The 23,972-nt window shown below is 40.4% G+C and overlaps 1 protein-coding gene across 1 annotated transcript in view; it reads left to right on the forward strand.

The window, feature by feature from the left end:
• Positions 1 to 23,364, forward strand: part of Psmd1 (proteasome 26S subunit, non-ATPase 1) — a 68,929-nt gene extending 45,565 nt beyond the window's left edge. The window contains exons 17-25 of the mRNA XM_021649730.2: positions 1,281 to 1,395; positions 4,364 to 4,480; positions 10,094 to 10,196; positions 12,119 to 12,288; positions 14,540 to 14,632; positions 16,013 to 16,099; positions 18,032 to 18,178; positions 21,805 to 21,960; positions 23,154 to 23,364. Of these exons, the coding sequence (XP_021505405.1) occupies positions 1,281 to 1,395; positions 4,364 to 4,480; positions 10,094 to 10,196; positions 12,119 to 12,288; positions 14,540 to 14,632; positions 16,013 to 16,099; positions 18,032 to 18,178; positions 21,805 to 21,951 (979 nt within the window). The 3' untranslated portion in view covers positions 21,952 to 21,960; positions 23,154 to 23,364. The remainder of the gene's footprint in view (positions 1 to 1,280; positions 1,396 to 4,363; positions 4,481 to 10,093; positions 10,197 to 12,118; positions 12,289 to 14,539; positions 14,633 to 16,012; positions 16,100 to 18,031; positions 18,179 to 21,804; positions 21,961 to 23,153) is intronic.
• The last annotated feature ends 608 nt before the right edge of the window (positions 23,365 to 23,972 follow it).

Raw genomic sequence — 23,972 nt, forward strand, 5'->3', positions numbered from 1 at the left:
TCTGACTTGGCACTTACCTAGTGATGATTTTAAACTTGTAACTCTAACAGAGAAATACCATGAGATTTATACCTTCAAAACTTTGTAATGACTATGCCAAGAACAGTGTTTCTGTCTGTGTACATATATTACTAGTTTTTTCTCTGTTAATAGACTAGAGGATGAAGAGGAAAGACTCCATATTCTGAAAGCATCTTGATCTATTATGTTGCAATGTAGTTGTAGAAAATACTCAGTAAAGAAATAGAAGCCAGAGTGTTGAAAAAAATTAATCTGTACAGTTTATGGTTAGATGAAGCCAATAATGTTTGCTCAATTCTTGCTCTGTGGAAGGTGTGTACTAATAGTAACGTTGCCAAGATGACTGTTAGATGTAAGCTAAGAACTTTTCATTGAAATGGAATATCTGAATTGTGTTACTTACTTCAGTGTGTCATCCCCATATCCACCTCCCTGTGTAGCTTTGGCTGTCCTGAAACTCAAAATATAGACCGGGCTGGCCTCAGACTCAAGGTATCCTCTGCCTCCAGAGTTCTGGAGTTAGAGTATTCATATCCTCCATGCTGCCCTGGAAACATCTAAAAGATGCTGTAAATGCCTTGTCTTCTGTAGAAAAACACCGTGCCCAGAAAGTAGGAAAGTAGAAGCAGAGGCGTTTGCTCCACATGACTGGCTATTCTCCACTGGGAAATGAGCAGCATGCAGAGAGCTTACTTGAGAAGTCCCTGTTATGGTCCTTTCTCTGCATGTTTTCTGAATGTAGAAAGTACATTTCTACTATTGATAGAATTCTGTGGGAGTGGGTTTTTTTTTTCTGTAATTTTTAATAGTCATTACTTTGCATCCCTCGATGGCTTTGAATTTCCTGTGTAGTACAGGCTGTGCTCAAGTGATAACCTACCTTCCTGTCTTTGTTTCACTAGTGCTGCATTCCAGCTCTGTGCCAACACATCTTTCTGTGGGATTTTATTTTATTTCATTTTCTGGTTTTTCAATACAGGGTTTCTCTATGTAGCTTTAGCCGTCCTGGAACTCACTCTGTAGACCAGGCTGGCCTCAGACTCAGAGATCACCTATCTCTGCCTTCCAAGTGCTGTGATTAAATGCAAGCACTACCATTGCTCAGTTTCTATGGGAGACTTTCATTTCTACAATTTGTTTGTTAAATATTATGTTATTTCCTGTATCTCAAAAATAGCAATAAAAGCTTGCTTAAAATTCTTCCATTTTGGTTTATAACATGTTACTTACAACACTGTCTTCTTTTTCTTTCCTGTCAGGACGCCTGAACAGTGTCCAAGTGTGGTTTCTTTGTTGTCAGAGAGTTATAACCCTCATGTGCGCTACGGAGCTGCAATGGCCCTGGGGATCTGCTGTGCTGGTACAGGAAACAAGGTAAAGCCCAAAACCAGTGTGGTCGGTTCTTTCCTGACACCAGGCTTTTCTGTTGCAAACAAGAGTGAAACAGCTGTGCCCTATGAAACACAAGTGTCCTGTGATCTCAGACTGAGCGTGGTGCACAGGGTTTCACCGTGCTCCCCCACTTTACTGTGTTCAGTGCCTGAAGACTCCTAAGAACAAACCGATGTTACACGGATAACCGTTCAGAACTGCTCTGTCATTACATGGTTATTCTCGCTGTTTACTTAGTACTATGGAAATTAAGATTACTGTCTAAAGCCACCCAAAATCAACTCATTTTTTATTATTTTAATTATGTGTATATGAGTGCAGGTGACTATGGAAGCCAGAGGTGTCAGATCTCTTAGAAGCTCTAGTTACAGATGGCTGTGAACTCTGCATGCTCTTATCCACTGAGCGCTCTAGCTCCTAAACACTGTTAACTGCATTTAGAGAAAGAGTACGTGTGTTTGTGTTCGTTCCTCTGTCCACTCGTCATTTTGTCTGCAGGAGTCAATTTCCTTCTTCCACCATAATGAATAGTGGGATTAAACTCAGGTCATCCGGCTTAACAGCAAATGCTTTTATGCCCAGGGCTATAACATATACTTTTGATTCACAACATTGATATAATCACCATGCTTTGCCTTGATTAGCACACATGCATACATCTTAGACACCCTGGGTGGACCTTTCTTTTTACTCAATGACTGTATGTTTTTATGGTAGAGAGAGAACATTGTTTCCCTTCTAGAGTCTTTATATTATACAGAAATGGGTCGAACAGATTTTTTAATTTTGTTTTTTGTTTTTTTAATGGGTATCACTAGCATGTATGTCTATGTAACACCCACATGTGGTGCTTGCAGAGGCCAAAAGAGGGCATTGGGTCTCTTGGAGCTAGAGATACAGATCAATTGTGAGCTGTGCATGGGTGTTAGAATTGAATCCCATTTCTATGAAAGAGCATCTCACTCTTAACCACTGAACAATCTCCCCAGCCCTAACTTTCTTATCTCATAATGATTAGTTCTGGAAATTTAAATTTTATTTTGCTTGATTTTTGTTGTTGTTGTTGTTCTTTCTCTTCTCAAAAAAAAAAAAAAAAAAAAAAAAAAAAAAAAAAAAAGAGTTTCTATTAAATCCAGTACCATCACCACCCACACAGACATACCATTTAATGCAAAAAAAGGTTTTGGAAAAAAAAAAAAAAAAAAAAGGTTTTGAATTTTCTTTGGGCTGGCAAGATAGCTTAACAGGTCAAGGTACTTCCCACCAAACCTTGCAGCCTGAGTTCAACCTCCAGGACCCACCCAATGGAAACAGAGGACTGGTTCCCATAGGTGGTGCTCCAGGCGCACACTATGGCATTGATGCCTACAAGCTCAGGTACATACACACATACCCGTACACCAATAAACTAAGTATTTTTAAAAACAATTTTTAGAGATATTTTATTCTCTCCTGGTATTTTATTGCATTCTGGTTTTAGCCTGCTTTCCCACTCTCTTTCCTTCCCTCCCCCTCTAGGCAGAGTCCTGCTATTAGGTTGCTTAGGCTGGCCTTGAACTCAGTCTTCACACCTCAGCTTCTCAAATGCTGTAGGTACAGGATTATATCATCATAATGAACCACCTGTTCATTTTTATTGCTACCTCACAATTTTTATAACAATTTAGCTTAATGTCTATGTCCTATCTGCTGAAACAAAAGATTCCTGTGAGCAAAATGTTTACTTCTAGAACAGGCAATCATACTTGGCACTTGATTTATTAGGGAGGGAATTTCTTTTGTAAATGTCTGTGAAGCTAGGCATGGTAGCACTTGGGAGGCAGAAGCAGGTAGATCTCTGTGAATTCCAGGCCAAGTTTCAGGCCGGCAAAGGACTATACAGTGAGACCTTGTCTCCAAAAAAAGAAGCAGCCGCAGCAGTATATATCAGAGGCTGAAAAGATGACTCCATGGTTAAGAACACAGACTACTCTTGGAATGGACCACAGTTTGGTTCCCAGCACCCACATCAAGTGACTCATTGCTACCTTTTAACTCCAGCTCTGGGAGAATCCCACACCTTCCTCTGGCCTTCAAGGGTACCTGAATTCATGTGCACATACCACATACTATTAAAATAAAATAAACCTTTTAAAAATACCTATCTTCGTTTTTATTAGATTAGTAAGTATATATAAGAATTGCCTTTGTTGTAGGTGGGAGGGAATGTATGCATGCTGCAACACATGCGTCGCGGTCAGAGGGTAACTTGCAGGAGTTGGCTTTTTCTATCTATGTGTGGGTCCTGGATCAAGCTCAGGTTGTTGGACATGGCAGCAGGCTCCCTATACCTGCTGAACTCTCTTACCAACTGCTTCTTCTTCTAGTATGCATCTGTTCTCTAAACAAAGGACAGATAGAGTTGGATATTTTACTAAGTATTTTTCCTCTTAGGCTTTTAATTTACATTTTTGTCAGCTCTCATAAGTTAAATACAAATTGGATTTTTTTCTTTCCATATTATTCTAAACTTAATATATCTAGGAGCAAATGTTCTTTGAAGCAAAGCATCTGACAAGTTAATACAATGAAAGATTTTTATTAGTTATATAAATAAGTCTGCTTTATTTCTTAGTAACTTGTGTGACCTGGGTATTGGCCTAGGTATCTGTACACAGCTGAAAGAGGGCATTTAAGAAGGTTAGTTGAGTGGTGGTGGCCCACGCCTTTAATTCCAGCACTTGGTACACAGAGGCTGGTGGATCTCTTGAGTTCGAGGCCAGCCTGATCTACAGATCAAGTTCCAGGACAGCCAGGCCTATACAGAGAAACTATGTTTCAGAAAGAAGAAAAGAAAAAAAACTTAAACATTGCCCTAATCTAAAATCAATCTGACAGTGATTGACTTAAAAATACACCCATCTCAACTTCATGAAAATTTTGTTTGTCTTTTTGTTTGTAATGCTTTCAGGAAGCAATTAATTTACTAGAGCCGATGACAAATGACCCTGTGAACTACGTGAGGCAAGGGGCTCTCATAGCTTCAGCACTCATCATGATCCAACAGACTGAAATCACATGTCCAAAGGTAAGCAAAGAAACTCTAGAAAAGAGCTGGGTTTGAGTTTTTCTGTAGTAACTTAGTCACTAAAAGTAAAAAGAGAAAAAGCACATGTAAGGGCAGCAGACTAAGAACATTGTAGTTATATAGTTTTCTTGGTTATATGTTTTATAAACTTAAGATCACTTTGTTAACTTCACTATACAGCATACTTTAAAAATTATAACTCAAAAGTCAGGCAGTGGTGGCACATGCCTTTAATCCCAGCACGCAGGAGACAGGCAGATGGATCTCTGTGAGTCTGAGGCCAGCCTGGCCTACAGAGCAAGTTCCAGGACTGCCAGGGCTACACAGAGAAATCCTGTCTCATTAAAAAAAAAATTACAATTCATGAGGTACAATAATAAGATTAGCTCTTTTGTTTGTTTTGGTGTTTTGTTTTGGTTTTGCCTCTGTATGTGCTTTTAAATAGATTTAACAGGACTGACTTGGTACTTGGAGAAAGAAATTCGAACAGTCTGACTTTTCTGCGCCAGCCTTCTGAGGCAATGAAACGCCCTACAGTCGTGTTATGTGTATATCTGACCTCGGTTGTTTAAAAATGCCTCGGCATTCTTACCCTCTTAGGCTATGCTGGGCAAGGTGTCAGTGGCTCAGGAAGTCCTCAGTGACTAATTCCTGTCAGTTTTAGATGTCAGATTCAGTGCACACTGGCCTCTGATCATGAGTCCTCCAAGTGATCCCCCTAAATCCTCTCTCTTCTATACTGAGGGAGAAAGATGACCCAACTTTTCTCAACGAGGTTGTCTTTATGTCTTCCATGAGCTGTACCTCTGAATTAACCATAGCAGATTTTGAGGCACTTATTTAAAACTTCCCTCATGATGGTGTCTTATACCTCGTATTAGTCTTTACTGTGCAATGCAACTGGACACAGCAAAAAAATCTGATTGTGTTGAGAACAGAAAGTACGTATATATTTGTGTATTCTGGAATGATCATTCTTGATGTGTCAGTAGAAGTGTGAGCCACTGGTACTGTACAAATGGTGTCCACCTGTAATCTCGGCTTCTCAGAGTCTCAAGTTCCAGCACTGCTTTGGCTACTGGAGGGGTTCAAGGCCAGCTGGACAACTCTGTATTTAAAAAATGAGGCTGGGGGATTTGCCTTCGTGGTTATATGCTTTGGTTTAATCTTCAGTACTGAAAAAAATGCTTAACCTGTGCCCATACCATTGTATTTAGGTTTTTAGAGCATGTATCAGCTCTAAAAACATTGATGATGTTTATATCAGTTAAAAACAAAACATTACTACAGGGGAAAAAAATATGTTGATGCTGGGTGTGGTGGCAAATGCATGTAGTCTCAGCATTTAAGAGGCTCAGGCAGGGGTTTACAAGTTCAAGGCTGGCCTGAGCTACAGAGTTTGTCTTTAAAAATAAAACAGGAAAGGAAAGGATGAGGCCACTGGCTTCTCTTCTGCCTCTGCAACAGACACAGCACCTTTATTTTCTTATGAGTCAAAGAGACTCAGGAAAGAGGAGTGCACTTGCTTCACTTAGCATTGTGCTTCCGCCTCGGCAGAGCTTTGTCTGACAAACCTCACTTTCTGAGCCGCCACTGTCATTTTGTGTCATTACCCAGTGCTTCTCTTTCAAGATTATTTTCAAGATTTCTGAAAGTTGTATTATTGCATGTAGAGTCTGACTTCTCATCCTTTTCCCCCAAGAATTGCTTAATATGCTTTGTCTTCTAGAACATAAACATCTTTGCAAACACAGACCACATTTCTTGATGCTTTTAAATATAGCAGCTATCATATGAGCTTTTATTTCTGCTTTTGATGTTGCACTGAGCCTTTGGAGGTTATCCAACTGAACAGTGTCATTAAAGAATGTACCTCCTCAACTAGTCATATGTAAATATTTATTCACTTGGACCTCACATACTGCTTTCACATTGCTTCTGTTGTCAACTAGATAAAAATTTAGTCGTCTTCATCCTGGCTAGGAATTCCAGTGATTAAACCAGGTATGGAGGCTAGGGAGGTAGCTCATCAGGTAAAATGAGCTTGCTGCGTAATAATGAAGGTCTGAGTTGGGACCCCAGCACACATGTAAAAGTCACAAATGCACCTCTAACTCCAGCTACACAGATAAACCCTGTGTTGAAAAGCAAAATTGGAGAAAGAGAGAATATATATATGGTTAAAATACTAATAAAATTAAGATGAAAACTGAAAATATGTGTGATTGTGATAATAAGTTATATTTTGCATGGCTGTGAACAAAGTAGCTCATGGAAACCATCATGTGGGTTCATGGTTTTTGAGGGATTTTAATTCATTATAGCAAGAAGACTCTTTCAATGGCAGCAAGGGTATCTGGTGTTTATGTTTGTGTATGTGAACAAGTAAGAAACTGATAAAACATATACCCCAGATCATAGACATATTTCTGTATTATAGAAATATCTGGGGGAGAACGAGGTTGCTGTTTGCATAGCAGTGGACCGGGAAGCAGACAATGAGACCAGAACCAGGGGTATGGCTTTAACTCAGTGGTTCTCAACCTGTGGGTCATGACATCCTGCATATCAGATATTTACATTACAATTCATAACAGTAGCAGAATTAGAGTTATGAAGTAGCAACAACAACTTTATGATTAGGGGTTACCACAATATGAAGGTCACAGCATTAGGAAGGTTGAGAATCACTATTATAACCCTCAAAGTCTACTCCTTAGTGACCTCCTTTAACTAGCTAGGACCCACCTCCTAAGGGCTCCACAGCCTCCCAAAACATCACTACCAAGGAACCAGTGATCAAAACGTGATCAGTGGAGACATTTCAGGTTTAAACATTATGCAGTACAATCATGAAATTATAAGAATAAGGATAATTTTTATTTTAGATGTGTGGAATCTGAAATAACAGCAAATCATTTGAAAGGAAAAATAGTATATGGGGCAAAGTCAGAACTGAACAGAAAGATCTGAAAACTTACAAGTTTGCTTTTAAGACCCCAATTGACTATAAAATCTGACCTAGTAATTAATCACTTGTTTTCTCCCATGTATGTAAAATATTCATGTGCTACTTCAGAATTACTCATCTGCTTTGGAGTATTGCTCCATGCCCCATCAGAAGCACAAGATGTGTATGTCACGTTGGCGTTTTCTTTTTTAATACATGTGTGGGTGTTTTTTTAATACATGTGTGGGTGTTTTTTTAATACATGTGTGGGTGTTTTTTTAATACATGTGTGGGTGTTTTGCCTGCATGTGTCGCATGGTTACCTTATACCTGCAGAGACCAGGAGAGGGTCGGATCCCCCAGACTGAGTGAGAGGCAGTTGTGAGTTGCCCTTTGGGTGCAGGTGCTCTGGAAGAGAGCCACTGCTCTTCATCCTAACCCATCTCTCCAACCCTCATGTTAGTTTTTTAACTCTGAATTCCAAATACATCTGAACTCAAAAATTTAATGGAAAGAGTTACAGTTGTAGAGTTGACATTCTAAACACAGATGTAATATCAAAGAAAAAGTTAAAACTTCCAAACTGGTTCCTGATAAGCAGAGAAATTTCTGTAGATGGAATAAGGTAGGAAGGAGAGAAAGGGGTTATGCTCTGCAGAAGAAATAAGTCCAGAGAATAAGTTCTACCTTTTTTGAGGGGGTATGTATTATCCTTTTTTTCTTACTATTCTTTGAGACAGATAGCTTCCTGTGTAGCTGAGTTTGGCTTCCATTCTCAAGTGATAGGGTTATAAGTATGTGCCTTTTTGCTTGGCCATGGTGCCCTCATATTCTGAACTGTGAAGTTAAGTTAGAAAATCATGATCCTCTTCCAGCCAGTGGCACACATCTTTAATCTCAGCAAAGGCAGGTGATCTCTATGAGTTTGAGGCCAGCATGGTCTACAGACTGAGTTCCAGACAATTAAGGCTACACAGAGAAACCCTGTCTCAAAGTGGGGAGGGAGAGAAGGGGAACATTAAGAAAGTACAAATCCATCTTTTAATTTTTTATTGGATGCTTTCCTGTTGTTTTAAAGATAGCTGTATATTTTAATTTTTCTTTTAAATAATGCACATACATTTTGTACACTGTTTTTTATAAGTTTATGAGATTTTTTTTAACCTTTAGAACATAAAATTTCTATCCTATAAGGTAATATAAGTATTCATCTAAAATAAGTTCAGAATCAAAGGAATTTGACCTGTTGAGCCAGAGTGAAAACATCAAACCTTGGGCTATTTAAAATTTGTTGTAAACTCTGTGATGATTTAATCACTGGGTTTATGCGTTTTTGGAAGCGGTGAGGCTGGAAGTGTGTGACCCAGGAGTGAACACGGGCAGGTTTTTCCCCTACTGCAGTTTGTTGCTGCCTATGTATGAATAAAACTGAAAGCCATCTTTAGGGAGTGTTGTTTGATTAGGGGTATTTAGGTGGCACAGCTAATAGTCAAGAGGGTTGTAAGATTTTGCCCCCATAAGACGTATGCCATGCTTAATGAAGTATGCCATGCCTCATATGTGTGACCACCGTTTCTATAGGTTGCCTTTAGAACATGGATGAGGTAGATGCTATAATCCTCAAAGAAAGGGAAAGAAACTAAGGCTCAGAAAAGCTAATAAGTGGCCAAATATGGTAACACATACTTGTAGGCAGACAGACAGACTAGTAATTTACCCAAATAGCTCCTAAGAGCAGAGATAGTCATATGCCAGGGCTGTCTGATATGTTGCTCTGCCACAGCGTCACACTGCAGCCTTCAGACCAGTGCAAACAGAAGAGATTCTGAAAGAATGTGTGCTAAACTCATTATATTAGGAAACTCAAATCTGCTGTTTGCTGCTTTTGGCAGATTTGGGGAGCTCCATGATCATGTGCTTCTTGAACAAGCAGACCTCTTCCTGAGTGCCTACCATTTGAAAGCACTGTCGGGAAAACAAGGAAGTGTAAGATGTGGCAGAAGCATAAGATAGTGCCCTCTTTCCACCCACATAGCTAAGAAATCACTTTATTCAGTAAAAGTATTTTATAAGCTTTTTATGTAAGAGTAGTATATGGCGACTTCAGGAAAATACTTAAGTATACAAAAATTACTAGTAATCTCACCCTAAATTGAATCACAAGAGTACTGATTCTGAGCAAGTGTTCAGAAACTGGTATGTGTTCAGAATGCATGTTGTTAATGTTTGTGAATACACTCACACAGTCTGGATGAAGGGTAGTTTACTTAAGGTAGAACTGAAGGGCTGTGCCTGTTAGGAAATCTACTTGGTTGACAGAAAGCAGCGTATCTGTAATTCAAAGTGCAGTATGTAAAATTCTTAGTGTTTGCTTGAACTATTTGGGCCTGCTGACTGGCTGGTGCAGAATGAAATCTTATTCAGCATTCCCTTGAGTCTGAATCATCCACTCTGGAATTAGGACTGAAAACAGTGCTGTTTTCAAGCACAGAACACTGATTTCAACAGAACTGTTCTGCCTTCACATCTGGCCCATCTCCCTCTTCTAAATGTCTTGAAATTGAGAACTGAGTTTCAATACAATTAGCACAGTTTATTGGGTGTTAATGACACAACAAATGGACAGAATTAGACTAACATAATTATTCTTCTTGCTTCTTCAGGTGAATCAGTTCAGGCAGCTGTATTCCAAAGTCATCAATGACAAGCATGATGATGTCATGGCCAAATTTGGCGCTATTCTGGCCCAGGGAATACTGGATGCAGGTAAAGTTCTTAGCTCTTCCACATATATTATGTAAATCTAATGAAATAGCTAATCAGATGTTCTGTGTGATATCATAGAAATTGAGTCTGAAACAAATTATTCCAGGGTAAAATGTGAGGAATATGTAGTTTAGAGAGATGATTTTCAATTATTCAAGCACAGATGTTTATGTTTGAATGTGTTAATCATTCCCCTACACTCACACTCTTGCCTCCATGCTGAAGACTGAACCCAGGACATCACACATGGAATATAATTATACCACTGAGTAACTGTGCATCACCTCTTTTTGTTGTTGTTGGTGGTGGTGGTTGTTTTTTCAAGCTAAGTGTTTCTTCATGTAGCTCTGGCTGTCCCGGAACTGTTGTAGAACAGGCTTCCCTCAAACTCACAGAGATCTACCTGACTCTACCTCCCGAGTGCTGGGGTGAAAGGTGTGTTCTTCCACAGCCCAGATACATCACCACTTTTTATGTTTTATTCTGAAACAGGATCTATAAGTTTTCCTGGTTAGCCCTGAGCTTGCTGTTCTCTTGCCCCAACCTTTTACAAGTAACCGAGACAACTGTGTACCACCATGCTTCTCAAGTCCTAATCCTTTTGTATCACAGCTACATAAGGTGGCTTTACTCCTCTTTCTTGTTTATAGTGTCCACCTCACAGTGCTGGGAGTATTAGAAATACTGAAGAGAGTTAGCCAGGCCCAGTGGCACATGCCTGTAATCGCAGCACTTAGGGAGGAAGAGGCAGGTGGTTCTCTGTGAGCTCAGGTCAGCCTGGTCTACAAAGCAAGTCCAGGATAGCCAAGGCTACACAGAGAAACCTTGTCTCGAAAAAAAAAAAAAAAAAAGAGAGAGAGAGAAATACTGAAGAGAAATTAAGGCAATAAAGTGGTGCTCAGTGACTTTCAGCTGGATTGGGGGGGGGGGGGATGTGGATCACTATATAGTCCTGGCTAGCCTCAAATTCAAATCAATCCGCCTATCTCAGCCTCCCAAGCACTGGGATCATAGATAGTCATGTGCCACTGCGTCTGGCTAAAAATCTAACTCTTTGTTGGTGACTTGAGCATGCATCCTAACTCACTGGCTCACTGTATTTCTCCAAACTCCCCAAAGAGATAGCCTAGAGGATGTGGCAAGGGGCAGAATAGGTTGGGTTTCAGTACATTCACCCTCTTACTGCTCTCACTCTACAAACTTACAATCAGCATCAGTTGATTTCATTCTTCATCATGTCCTTCCTTGGAAAACGTATTGAATCAAGAATTAAATGTAAGCCAGCCAAGGTGGCACTCACCTATAATCCCAGCACTCAGGGAGGCAGAGACGAGGATCTCTGTGACTTCGAGGCCAGCCAGCCAGGTCTACAAAGTAAGTCCAGAACACCAAGGCTACACAGAGAAACCTCAAAAAAAAAAAAAAAAAAAAAAAAGTAAGTAAGAAAGAAAATTGAATGTTAGATTTCCTTTTATGGGGCTGGAGAGATGGCTTAGTAGTTAAGAGCATTTCTTGCTCCTTGCAGAAGACTGAAGTTCAGTTCCCTAGCACCCGCGTCAAGTGGGTCACAAGCACATGTAGTTTAAGTTCTCCTTGTTCCTCTTTGGCCATTAGGCACCCACATGATACACATACATACATGTAGGAAAACACTCATACCCATAAAATAAATTACTGGGTGCAGTGGCGCATGCCTTTAATCCTAACACTCAAGAGGCAGAGGCAGTCAGATCTCTGTGGGTTCAAGGTCAGCCTGGTTTATAGAGTGAGTTCTAGAACAGCCAGAGCTACATGGTGAGACCCTGCTTGAAAAACAATAAAAGATAAATGGCCAGCTGCTTCCCTAGTGCAGTACCTAGAAATGCTTCTTACTTAGTACTTAGTACACTGTTGCACTCATAGTTTCTTTTCTTTTTCTGCAGGTGGTCATAATGTCACAATCTCCTTGCAGTCCAGGACTGGGCACACTCATATGCCTTCTGTGGTTGGCGTCCTTGTCTTTACCCAGTTCTGGTTCTGGTTTCCCCTTTCACACTTCCTGTCATTGGCTTATACTCCTACCTGTGTCATTGGCCTTAACAAGGACTTAAAGGTATGTCTGTCAGTCCCCAGCTTTGTGGGGTATAGGTGACCCTGTTGGTAGCATATTTTCCCTTCAGTTTGAGTTAGTCCTTGAGCCCTGTAAAGTAGAGTGTCTGTGGAAGTTTTGTAAGTAAATACTGGACACATCTTTTGAGAGGGAATGATGGGGTAGGGTGCTTAATACAAAAATATGAAGAGATTTTATAAGCCATTCTGTGTATTTTGGGGGTTTTGGTTTGGTTTTGGTTTTGCAGCAGTGTCTCACTATGTAGACCTGCCTGCCTTTGCCTCCAGAATACTTGAATTAAAGGCCTGTGCTACCATGCCTAGCTAGTATTTTTGGTTTGGGGAGGGGAAGGGGAATAGACATTCTGTATAGCTCAGTGATATTTGAACTCAGGATCCCTCTGCCTTAACCTCCAGAGCGCTGGGATTCCAGGCCTGTGCCACCATGCTCGGCCACTTTAATCCAAAGGCTGCAAGAGCTGGTGAAAGCTTTTAAGCAGGTAATGACAGTCTTTTTCCTATAGAGAGATCACTGTGATATTGGTGGAAACCTGGCAGTGCTATCGCACTGATCTGGACAAGGAAGAATGAGGACATAGACTAACTAACTAATGAGGAGTGGAAGTTTGACATGTCAGAGTCATAGCTGCAGTGGGTCTCTGCGACCGCCACACCAGCAGAGTAATGATCCATGGGAAGCAAGAAGGCAGTTTGGTTCAACACGATTCAGTAGCCAGATTTGGTTCAAATTTTGAGAGTCTGACCCTGAGTAGTTTATTTTAGGTGTATTTAAGCATAGTGTAGTTTGGTGAAGTTTTTCCTGGAGGTAATTAACTCAATCCTGTGTGTACAACAAAGCCTAAGACATGACTACATTGTAACTCTTTGTAAAGTATATATCTTCTATAGATTGACTGAGAAAAACAAGCTCATGATAAGGGTCGGTGTGGGTGGGGATCTGGTGTGGTCTCCAGCCACACAGATAGCACAGAGTTTGGGTTACCAGGCAGAAACCTGTCTTTCTTTGAAGAGATAGCCCTGTGTGGTTAACATTCCAGGAATCTGCACACAAGTACCTCCATGTCTACTTAACAAAGAAGTGCTAGGATAAGGAAAATAATACAGGAGGATATTCCTTTAGTAGTAGCAGAACACAAGACCAACAGTGAGGGATCAGGGAGTCTGACAGAAGAAAATTGATCACAAAGGTTAAAAGCTTTAGGTGCTCATGCCCTGTTATCACAATTTTTAACCACATTTTTAATTGGATTTGTAGTTAGGTTTTTCTCAGTCCTGTGACAAAATGAGTCATCTTGTTCTTTAAAGGTTGAAGACTTTTCAACCTTTAAATACCTCTTATATTTGATCATCAACTGTTAAGATGTTTTGTTAAATTTTAAGAATGGAAAATTTTTAAGCTCAAATTTGTCTTAATTGAGAAATCCGTTATATTAATATGTTCATTATAGCAGAGCAACTAGTTATTCTTCATTAAGTATTTCAGTATTAAAACTGCTCATAGTTGCAGATAATCAGCATCTTCATTTCTCAAAACAATAGTTTGTTTTCCTAATCCCTAATATTTAACACTGTTGTTAAACCTCCTGTGTAATCTTTAAAGCCTTACAGTCTGCCAAACAATTTTATGTTTTCATTTTTCACAATGAAAGTGAGATAGAAAAGATCTCATCTTAGCAAATATGGTGCTTCTTACCATTTTTTTTATCAGTGCAAATTAGGTAAGTAAAGAAAGGTTCAGGCTAGAGAGAAGGTTTGTTTCATAAGTAATACGAAGTTAGTTGTCCATTAGGTCCATGTTAGAAAGTCTGATTATATGGTATGGAAAGTGTATACAGACTAATAGCAATAATAAGTTGTCAGTGTGATACGAGGAGTGGTCATGGGAGTTCAGTGAGCATAAGGAAATATATAACACTTTACAAAGGACGAAACAGTTATTTCCATGCTCCCAGTGGGAGAAGGACTTAACCCACTGACACTGGGTGGTTTGTGAGAAAACACAGAGGAAATGACACTTGTTCAGTGACAAAACTTTAGTATCTGTAGGGAACTGGGTACCAAAGTTAATTCACAAGGCTTTTTGTACAGTGCTAACATGGGACAGCTCTATTGTTAAACATTTAACTTGCATGGAAACTTTCCATCTCCCTTTGCCCTTGTATGCTTGTTACAAACATAATACATAAATCTTGATATTTCCATGGAAAGAACAAAAGAGTGTTTTATTTCTTCAGATGCCGAAAGTTCAATATAAATCAAATTGTAAACCATCCACTTTCGCATATCCTGCCCCTTTGGAAGTACCAAAAGAAAAAGAAAAGGAAAAGGTATGTTCTTTGAGTTTTTAACATTTGTTCTTTTTGGGGAAGCTACTGACCGTTTAGGTGATACAGTTTTAAATGTAATTGGTTGGTTGGGTAGTTGATCTGGGTAGAGTCTCACTATGGATTGCTGTCTAACCAACAACTAGATAGCATATCAGCCTGACCTCAAACCCAGAGTCTATCTAGCTCTGCCTCCAGGTACTAAGGCTAAGGCCATGTACCATCATGCTGCACAACTTTAACTGGGGGGAATATTCATCTGAGTGTGGGTGCCCATCGAGGCTAGAAACATGAGACCATTCTTGGAGCTGGAGTTACAGGTCCTTGTGAGCTGCCTGACATGGGGCCTGGGAACCAGACTCATTTTGAAAGAGGAGTATGTGCTCTTAACCACTGAGCTTTCCCTTCAGCCCTGTTCTGCTCTATTTGTGTATGTGCATGTGCATATCTATCCCCTCAAAAGCCAGAAGAGAGGCATCAATCTCCCCAGAGCTAGAGTTAACAGTCAGTTGTCAGCCATTATGCCTGACATGCTGGGCCCTAAACTCAACGTGTGCTCTTAGCTGCTGAACCATCTCTCCAGCCCCAACTTTGGTGTTTAAAGCAATACTTGTGGTGATAGCTAACATTAGCCTTAAATGTAAAATAAAGAGCCTTTTCCTCTCTTAGTGTCCCGTCCCCACAGCCCATGTTATTTATTTTCATGCATATTACCTAGTTTGCCTTTTGAAAACAGGTAAAACTGATTTTGAGCACATTCATTGATACGCAATAGAGAATAACGAATGGATTTACAGAGCTGCACTGGCTGTGGTGGTATACTCGATAAAACAACTCTTTTCTAGTTATGTGGGGAAAATTGTTTTTATTTTAGGATAATGTTTTATATTAACTGTTTGTTGATTATTTGAAGTTTTGTGTATAAGTAGAGTTAATTTTACAACTAACCAAATTCAAGGTAGCAACTGATGAGTATCCTTTCACAAAACCTTTGTTACCCCATTTCAAGGTCTTGTGTCACCTTTGATTTCACGTAAGAGCCATCAGGGACTTTACTCATTGTCTGTTACCATTACAAGGTTTCTAATGGTGAAAACATCTCTATGACCAAGAATTTCCCTGTGCTTTTCCCATAAAACCAAAAAGAACATAGCACTCAAGTCTGTGTCTTAAAAGATTGGTTGTTTTGGACACAGCCTCGGTAGCAGCAAATTATGTACCTTAATGTCCTGCTTGCTTTCCCATTTACTCTCCAGTGGTTTTGTTGTTTATAGTTACTGACAGGAATCAGGGACATGCTTGCAGGACTGTTTTCTTTGGGCCTGTTTCTTAGTATGTAGGTAAAAGATTATAACAGTCTTACACCATTTTGACTGTCTCTAGGTTTCCACCGCTGTGTTGTCTATTACTGCCAAAGCTAAAAAAAAAGAAAAAGAAAAAGAAAAAAAGGAGGAAGAGAAGATGGAAGTGGTAGGTACAACTCATACGAGTCAATACCTGTTGTGGTCAGATTCCTTAGACACTGTTGTAATTTGCTTTTAGCTTTTTCGATGAATTACTCTGTTTCCAGAGATTCAAGAAAACTGTCTGTAGTAGTTAGCTTTTCTTGTTGCTGTGACAGCATACCTACTGGAAGCAGCTCCGGAGAGAAGCGGATCGGAGCTCATGATTTTAAGGGATACAGTCTGTCAAAGCAGGAAAGGCGTGGTGTATGGGGATGCATCTTTGACAGTGCGAACATGCAGCATGGCTTGCTCATACTTTGCTCAGGCAGCAGAGAGCTGAGACTGGCAACAGTGCCATTCTACAACCCTTCGGCCACCCCTCAACCGGTGAGGCCTGTCTAGAAGCCCCCGATGTTCACCTGCATGAGCTTACGGCCCACATTCGGACTGTAGCTATGTCCATTTGTGGGAAGGCAGACTGCAGAACAGGGATGAGTTTCTAGACAAAGTTACAGCTGAAACAGGCTTTGAAAACAGTTCTGAATAGACGGTGACTGGATAAAAGAGAAAGACTTTCAAGAAGCTGGATGATGATCCATTTATATAGACTCTCTTCAGTCTCTGCTGGTAAAAACTTTTCATTCTTTATTTTTTAATTAATTACTTTTTTATTAATTACAGTTTATTCACTTTGTATCTCTGCTGTAGCCCCCCTCATCCCCTCCCACCATCTCTCCCTCTTCTCCCCCCATGTCCCTCCCCCAGTCCACTAATAGGGGAGGTCCTCCTCCCCTTCCATCTGACCCTAGCCCATCAGGTATCATCAGGAGTAGCTGCATTGTCTTCCTCTGTGGCCTGATAAGGCTGCTCCTCCTTGGGGGGCGGGGGGTGATCAAAAAGCCAGCCACTTAATAATCTTGTCAGAGACAGTCTCTGTTCCCATTACTAGGGAATCCACTTGGACACTTGAGCTGCCATGGGCTACATCTGTGTAGGGGTTCTAGGTTATCTCCATGAATGGTCCTTGGTTGGAGTATTAGTCTCAGAAAAGACCCTTGTGTCCAGATTTTTTGGTTCTGTTGCTTTCCTTGTGGAGCTCCTGTCCCTTCCAGGTCTTTCTATTTCCCCCTTCTTTCCTAAGATTCCCTGTACTCTGCCCAAAATTTGGCTATGATTCTCAGCATCTGCTTTGATGCCCTGCAGAGTTAGAGCCCTCAATGGTAGGTTTCTGTCCTGTTCCATTTTCTCCCCCTTCAGATGTCCATCCCCTTTGCCTTTCTGAATGAGGGTTAAGCATCTTACCAAGGGTCCTCCTTCTTGATTAGCTTCTTTAGGTGTACAGATTTTAGTATGATTATCCTATATTACATGTCTAATATCCACTTGTAAGTGAATACATACCATGTGTGTCTTTCTACTTCTGGGATATCTCACTCAGGATGATCTTTTCTAGTTCCCACCGTTAGCCTGCAAATTTCATGATTTCCTTGTTTTTAATTGCTGAGTAGTAGTAGTCCATTGTGTAAATGTACCACAGTTTCTGTAACCATTCTTTAACTGAGGGACATCTGGGTTGTTTCCAGCTTTGGCTATTACAAATAAAGCTGCTATGAACATGGTTGAGCAAATGTCCTTGTTGTGTACTTAAACATCTTTTGGATATATGCCTAGGAGTGTTATAGCTGGGTCTTGAGGTAGCACTATTCCTAATTGTCTGAGAAAGCGCCAAATTGATTTCCAGAGTGGTTGTACAAGTTGACATTCCCACCAGCAATGGAGGAAACCAATGATTCACATCTTTCTCACCCCTAAGTAGAGTCTGCTATCATTTTAGTTGTACTTTTATTGAATCTGCCACTATCTTTTGCACCTGGCAGTGTTCTACAAACTTAGCAGACAGACTCAAATAATGTTGGACAAAAATGACTCTTTATTCATTGCCTCTGTTCCATCCTAGGATGAAGCAGAGAAGAAGGAAGAGAAAGAAAAGAAAAAAGAACCTGAACCAAACTTCCAGCTGTTGGATAATCCAGCGCGAGTTATGCCGGCCCAGCTGAAGGTCTTAACTATGACAGAGACCTGCAGATACCAGCCCTTCAAACCAGTAAGTTATCAGTAACCCTTAGCTGTATTTGCCAGTGGGCATCAATCTGTAGGACTAGCTAAGACTGACAGAAGAGGATAAATCCCCAGAGTATTTTAGAGCAAGGTCACTAAGACCTTCCCCCCAGTTTCCTATGGATTTTTGGAGAGCTTTTCTCTAGTAATTTTTAAGAACTCTTTTCCCTCTTCTGTCACAAATATAGGCACATAACTACAGAGCCAGACACACTGGGTTGAATTTTTCTCTCTTTCCTCCATATTTAAAATAGGTATTATCTCCTTAACTAATAGGCACAGGTCAAAGAAGTTAATATAGAAGCACTAGAAACAAGAGCTGGTCCTGCCCGATTAGTGGTCCTCATTATAATTACACCATTGTCCTAAACACATTGAATTTTAGAATTAAAAAGGGACCTTTGTGATATTCATCTAATCCCAAGCCAAAATACTTCTCAGTTAGACACAGTGTATATTGATTACCTTTCTCATTGCTGTGACAGAATACCTGACAGAAGCAACTGAAGGGAGGCTCTCTTTTGACTCACAATTTGAGAAGATATAGTCCATCATGGTGAGAAAGTGATGGTGGAGTTTGTTACAGCAGGAGTGCGTAGCTGAGGCTCCTCACATCTCAGAAGACTAGGAAGTGAAGAGGGGTCAGGAAGCAGGCCCAGACTATGACCCCTATGGCTTGCCCTTATGTCTGCAACTGGGCCGTGCCTTCCAAAGGATCTCCCAAAATGGTACCACGATCTGGGCACCAAATGCAAAAGCATGTGGGAACATTACACATTCAAACCATGATAAAATGCTTACTAGAAAGTTTAGCCTCTATTTTGTCTTTTATCTTTCTACTTTCTTGTTGTGTTATTTTTGATTTTGTTTTGTTTTGTGTTTTGAGACAAGATCTTAGTCCACTTTGGCCTAGAAATTATTTTGCAGCCCAGACTAGCCTTGAGCCAGTGAGCATTCCTCTTGACTAGGGCTCCTGAGTGCTTAGATTATAAACATGAACCTCTAAGCTACTCCTGACCCAATTATTTTAAATCTAGAAAGCTAAAGACTTGCCAGTCCAACACATGCAGGACATCCAGATATTGAATCTGTTGTTTGAAATCGTAAGTGAAATTTCTGGATCTTCATATGGGAGTAAGTTTATTTTTATAATCCCAATAATAAATCAAAAGCAGCTCTTGTTTTAGTTGAGAGCCAAGGGATTCCTTGCTTACCAGTTTACAGAAACAAAGGCAAGAAACGGAAATTGATGTGTGTGGTGGTTTCAAGCTGAAGATGGGCATACCTGGCTTTATGTCTTGGCTGTTCTGTTTAGTAGTATGACTGAGCAGTTCCTTTGCATTTCATTTTCTTCACCTATAAAATGAGTACAGTAATTCCCTCTGCTTTAGAGAAACTATGAGGGAGGACTTTTCCAGGTCAGTTCTAGCCTGATTTTTCTCTCCTAGGTGCAGGATTTCTTCAGGTTGATGCAGTGCTCTCAAGTTAAGTAGAGGTGACTGACTGCATACATTTGTGAATATATTAGATTTTATACATGAAAGGAATGCATTTTATATTATATGAGTTCTTCATCTCAATAAAAGACCACTCTTTCATATACATTGAAGAAAGAAATTGCCCATTAACCCACCCCATACTCTCAGTGACAAGGTCATCAACATGTTCCTCAGATGGTACATTTGAAGGGAGCACTGTGAAGCTTGATGGCTCATTCCTCTAACCCTAGCACTTGGAACACTGAGGTAGGTGGATCTCTGTGAGCCTAAGCTCCAGGCCAAAGGCTACATACTGAGACCTTGTCTCAGTTTCCCCCTCAAAACAAAAACAAAAACAAAACAAAACAAGAAGAAGCACTAAAATAATGTCCCTACTCTGCTTCAGTAAGAAGTCATCATCTTAGCTTTTTAATAGCCTTTAGACAACATAGTATCTCCTCCTTAGCCAATGAACTTTTTCAGTAGCATGGGAAGCATTAATCAACCTAAAATGTGGTGCAGCTACAAACAGCTCTTTGGATATGTGGGTTGTGTTACAGAATGTGAGTAAGGTCATTTCATTTCTGATGAGCGTGTAGTAGAAGTTAGAACCTGTAGCCACAGGTTTCCAGAAACTTGGAAGTCCTCTTCTGAGTGTGGACATTTTATTCTGCTTGGAGGCTCATCTGCTCCTCTAGAAGATTCATGTAAACTTTAGACTGTAGAGGATGAGAACAGGGGTCATATTTTCTGTTGTTCTTGGGCTGTTGGTAGGTAGTCAAGGCAGAGTCCATTCACAGAATGCCTTCTTTTTAAGAAATGCTAACTTTTATGGGAGAAATCTGTGGATTCTTTGGTGTGAATGCATGTGTTAGAAAGGAGAAATGGTCTAGAAATTCTTGAAGGCACACCAATTTTATAGCACAGCAAGGCTGAGTCTTGCTGAGTAAAATCAGATTATGTTCAGCTGCAGAGATGCTAAGCCATGTGAGTCATTTGACTAACGTTCTTTTGCTTTCCTTCCCAGTAATATGCTTTGTGGAAGTATGCTTTTTCCAGATGTGCCTTGCCACTGTTGACTAATTTAATTACAGAGAGGCTTTCCATTTCCTTTGACACAGGCAAGCAAACAGAATAAGATTAGCACACCAGAGATGGTTGAATACTTTGGTATTTGAATTTACCATCAGCTAATACGCTGAGAAAAGGGTTCAATAGAATTGCTACGACAGTCTTCTTTCCTTTGGCTTTCCATCTGGTTTTTCATTGCTTACATCATAGTGATTTCTAGATTATAGTGAGAACACTCAGATGTTTATTTATTATTTTTTCTGACATTCTGGAATTGCTGAAGAAAAAAATGGCCTTTTATTTGTAGGTTTTCTTTAATCTCACAAATATAATAGACTAGGATACTTTAAAATTTTAATACAGGGTAGGAAAGTTGGCTTAGCCATAAAGGCTAGGAGCACCACAAAAACTATAGCATACGTTCATAGCAAAGGTCAGGGGGTTCTTGTTGCTCTTGTGGAGAACTCTGGTTCTGTTCCCCAAACCCACATAGCAGCTCACGGCTATCTGTAAATCTGGTTCCAGAGAATCCAGTGCCCTCTTCTTACCTCCTTAGCCATTACACACACTTGGTGCACAAAGACATACAGACAAAACACCTATACGCATTCAATAAAAATAAATACAAATCTTTTAAAAGATGGGGGAGGGCTATTTTCCAGGTTGGGACTGGCTTCTCCACATTTTAAACCACCTCTGAGGTGGTAATGAAGTTTCTGATCCGAGACCACGGTCCCGAGTATGGTACGAAGGCAGTAGAATGTGATGTTGGCACAGTAAACATTCTACCCGCAGTCAGATGGAAGCTAATAATCATTTCTGTGGCTGGAAACCCCTTCTTCGTCTGGGACGCAGCATCCACATAAAGCAGTATCACATGACCCACCGTGCCCTGGGTTAAGCTGGCAGCTCCTCAGTAGAAAGGGATTGTTTTGGTGCTAGTATTCTTCTCAGCCTTCCCTTGCATATCAAATGTTGAGGGTCCACTTAATAAGCACCTGCTCTAGATGGCAGAGCAGCATGAAATGCAAGTGGAGCTCACTCTGCTTTCCTCTCTGTGCAGCTCTCCATTGGAGGCATCATAATTCTGAAAGACACCAGTGAAGACATTGAAGAACTCGTGGAACCTGTGGCAGCACATGGCCCAAAAATTGAAGAGGAGGAGCAAGAGCCAGAGCCCCCAGAGCCATTCGAGTATATTGATGATTAAGGAGCAGAGGTAAGTACTCACCAGTTACTTGTGAAGGAATCATCTTTGTCAAGACCTTGAAAGTGTTTATGAAAGCAAGAATATGTTTCACTTCTTTTATTTGCTCCTTACCTACCCAAATACCACCAAACTTCACCTTTTTCATCACATCTGCACATTTTTCTTCTCTCACTTTGTGCTCTAGTGTCCTGCCGGCTCCTCAGCAACTAGTCTGCAGTGGTCAGAGACTTAGTCTATTTTTATAAGTTCATAAGGAGGGGGGGAGCTGACCCCAGAGGGAGCATCTTAGTGATTTTTCACAAGTCATTGATTTTTTTTTTTTAAGATTTATTTATTTATATGTGCATTGGTGTTCTGCCTGCATGTCAGTATGAAGGTACCAGATCCTCTGGAACTGTACTTACAGACAGTTGTGTACTCACTATCATGTAGGTGCTTGGACTTGAACTCAGGTCCTCTGGAAGAGCAGCCACTGAGCTATCTCTCCAGCCGCAAGAAAGCCTTCTTAAAAAAAAAGCTAAACAAATCCAGACATGGTTGCACATACCTGTAACCCAGCAGTTGGGATATGGAGGCAGGAAGATCAGGAGTTTCAAGGCCAGACTTGGCTCTCTAACAAGTTCAAAGTCAGATTGGACTTCTTGTTTCCCAACTGGAACAGCTAAAATGAACCATTTCCTTAGTGATCAAGGTTCTGAGAATGCATTCTGGGAAGCTCCTTAGGTAGGTCAGTCATCAGCAGACAGGATTTTAAGTCATGCTTTTTCTTTCCTTTTATCTTTGAGGGTAGTGTTTGTTTGTTAAGACTAACCTAACAGGCATTTTCAGAAAAATATGAATTTGTTTTATTCTTTTAAAAAAGTAGGAGGCCAGAGAGATGGTCAAGGGTAAAGGTACTTAGCCACCAAGCCTGCCAGCCTGAGAACCAGAAGGTGGAAGGAGAGCACCGACTTCTGCGTGTAATCCTCTGACCACCAGAGGTGTATTGTAGCACACAGGCACCACGGGGCAAACTCAGTCAAAATCAACAGATAACTTTCATAAAAAAGGAAGGAACCTAGGAACTCCATCATTTACTACAGTAGTATTTAAAAATGCATTTAGGAGCCAGGTGTGGTGGCTAGGTTTGGATTTCAACTAGTAGTTTTTAAAAAAAAATTGGGGGAATAAAGGATACTTTATTGCCACTTTCTCTCTCCCAGGATCTCACCTGCACAACTGAGACTGTCCTGGTGCACACTAAACTGTCTGTGAGGGAACCCTACAGAGACCTGCTCCATGCACGCACCATTGCCTACGGCTGAGCTGAAGAACCTTGTGTCCCGAGTCTTTGGCTGAGAAGACGATACATGACTGTTTAGTGTGCTCTTTCACAGAATTTGGTTTTCAAATAAATATATTAAAACCTTCAAAGTGACAAGACTTCAGTTGATTTGTTTTTCTTCTTGTTTTGTTTTTTATGGATCCAATGCTACCATCATAAGCTAATAAGCATGATGGTACCTGCCTATAACCCTTGCTTAAGAAGCTAGAGCAAGAGAGCTTTGACTCTTTGCTTTAAACTTAGAACATTGTCTTTGGAGAACTCTGTTGCAGTGCCGGAGATCGAATCCAATGTTTTCTGCATGCTAGGCAAGTGCTCTACCACTGAACTATATCCCTAGCCCAAAAGATAGCCTCTAAAGCTGGAGGAAAATGAATGAATGAATAAATTCTAGAGAGGTCAGCCCTAATGCACTCATCCGTCCATTCTTGTTAGGTTGGTCTAAAGGTTACTGACTCCCAAGGACGGCTCCACACTGTAATTTCATTGTATCCCTCCTTTGTAAATTCCTTGTTTCCTCCATATCAGATGAGTCTATAAAAGAATTATCTAATTTCCTAGCCTCTCATTAGCTATGCCCTTCCTGTTTAAACTCTTAATGTGGCTTGCATTTCAGACAGTTACATTCAGACTCTTGAATTTCCCTTAATATGTGAAATGATCAAAAAACAGAACCGTCATGAGGATGCCATCATCC

This window comes from Meriones unguiculatus, chromosome 15 (assembly GCF_030254825.1).
Source record: "Meriones unguiculatus strain TT.TT164.6M chromosome 15, Bangor_MerUng_6.1, whole genome shotgun sequence".
Classification (NCBI taxonomy): domain Eukaryota; kingdom Metazoa; phylum Chordata; class Mammalia; order Rodentia; family Muridae; genus Meriones; species Meriones unguiculatus.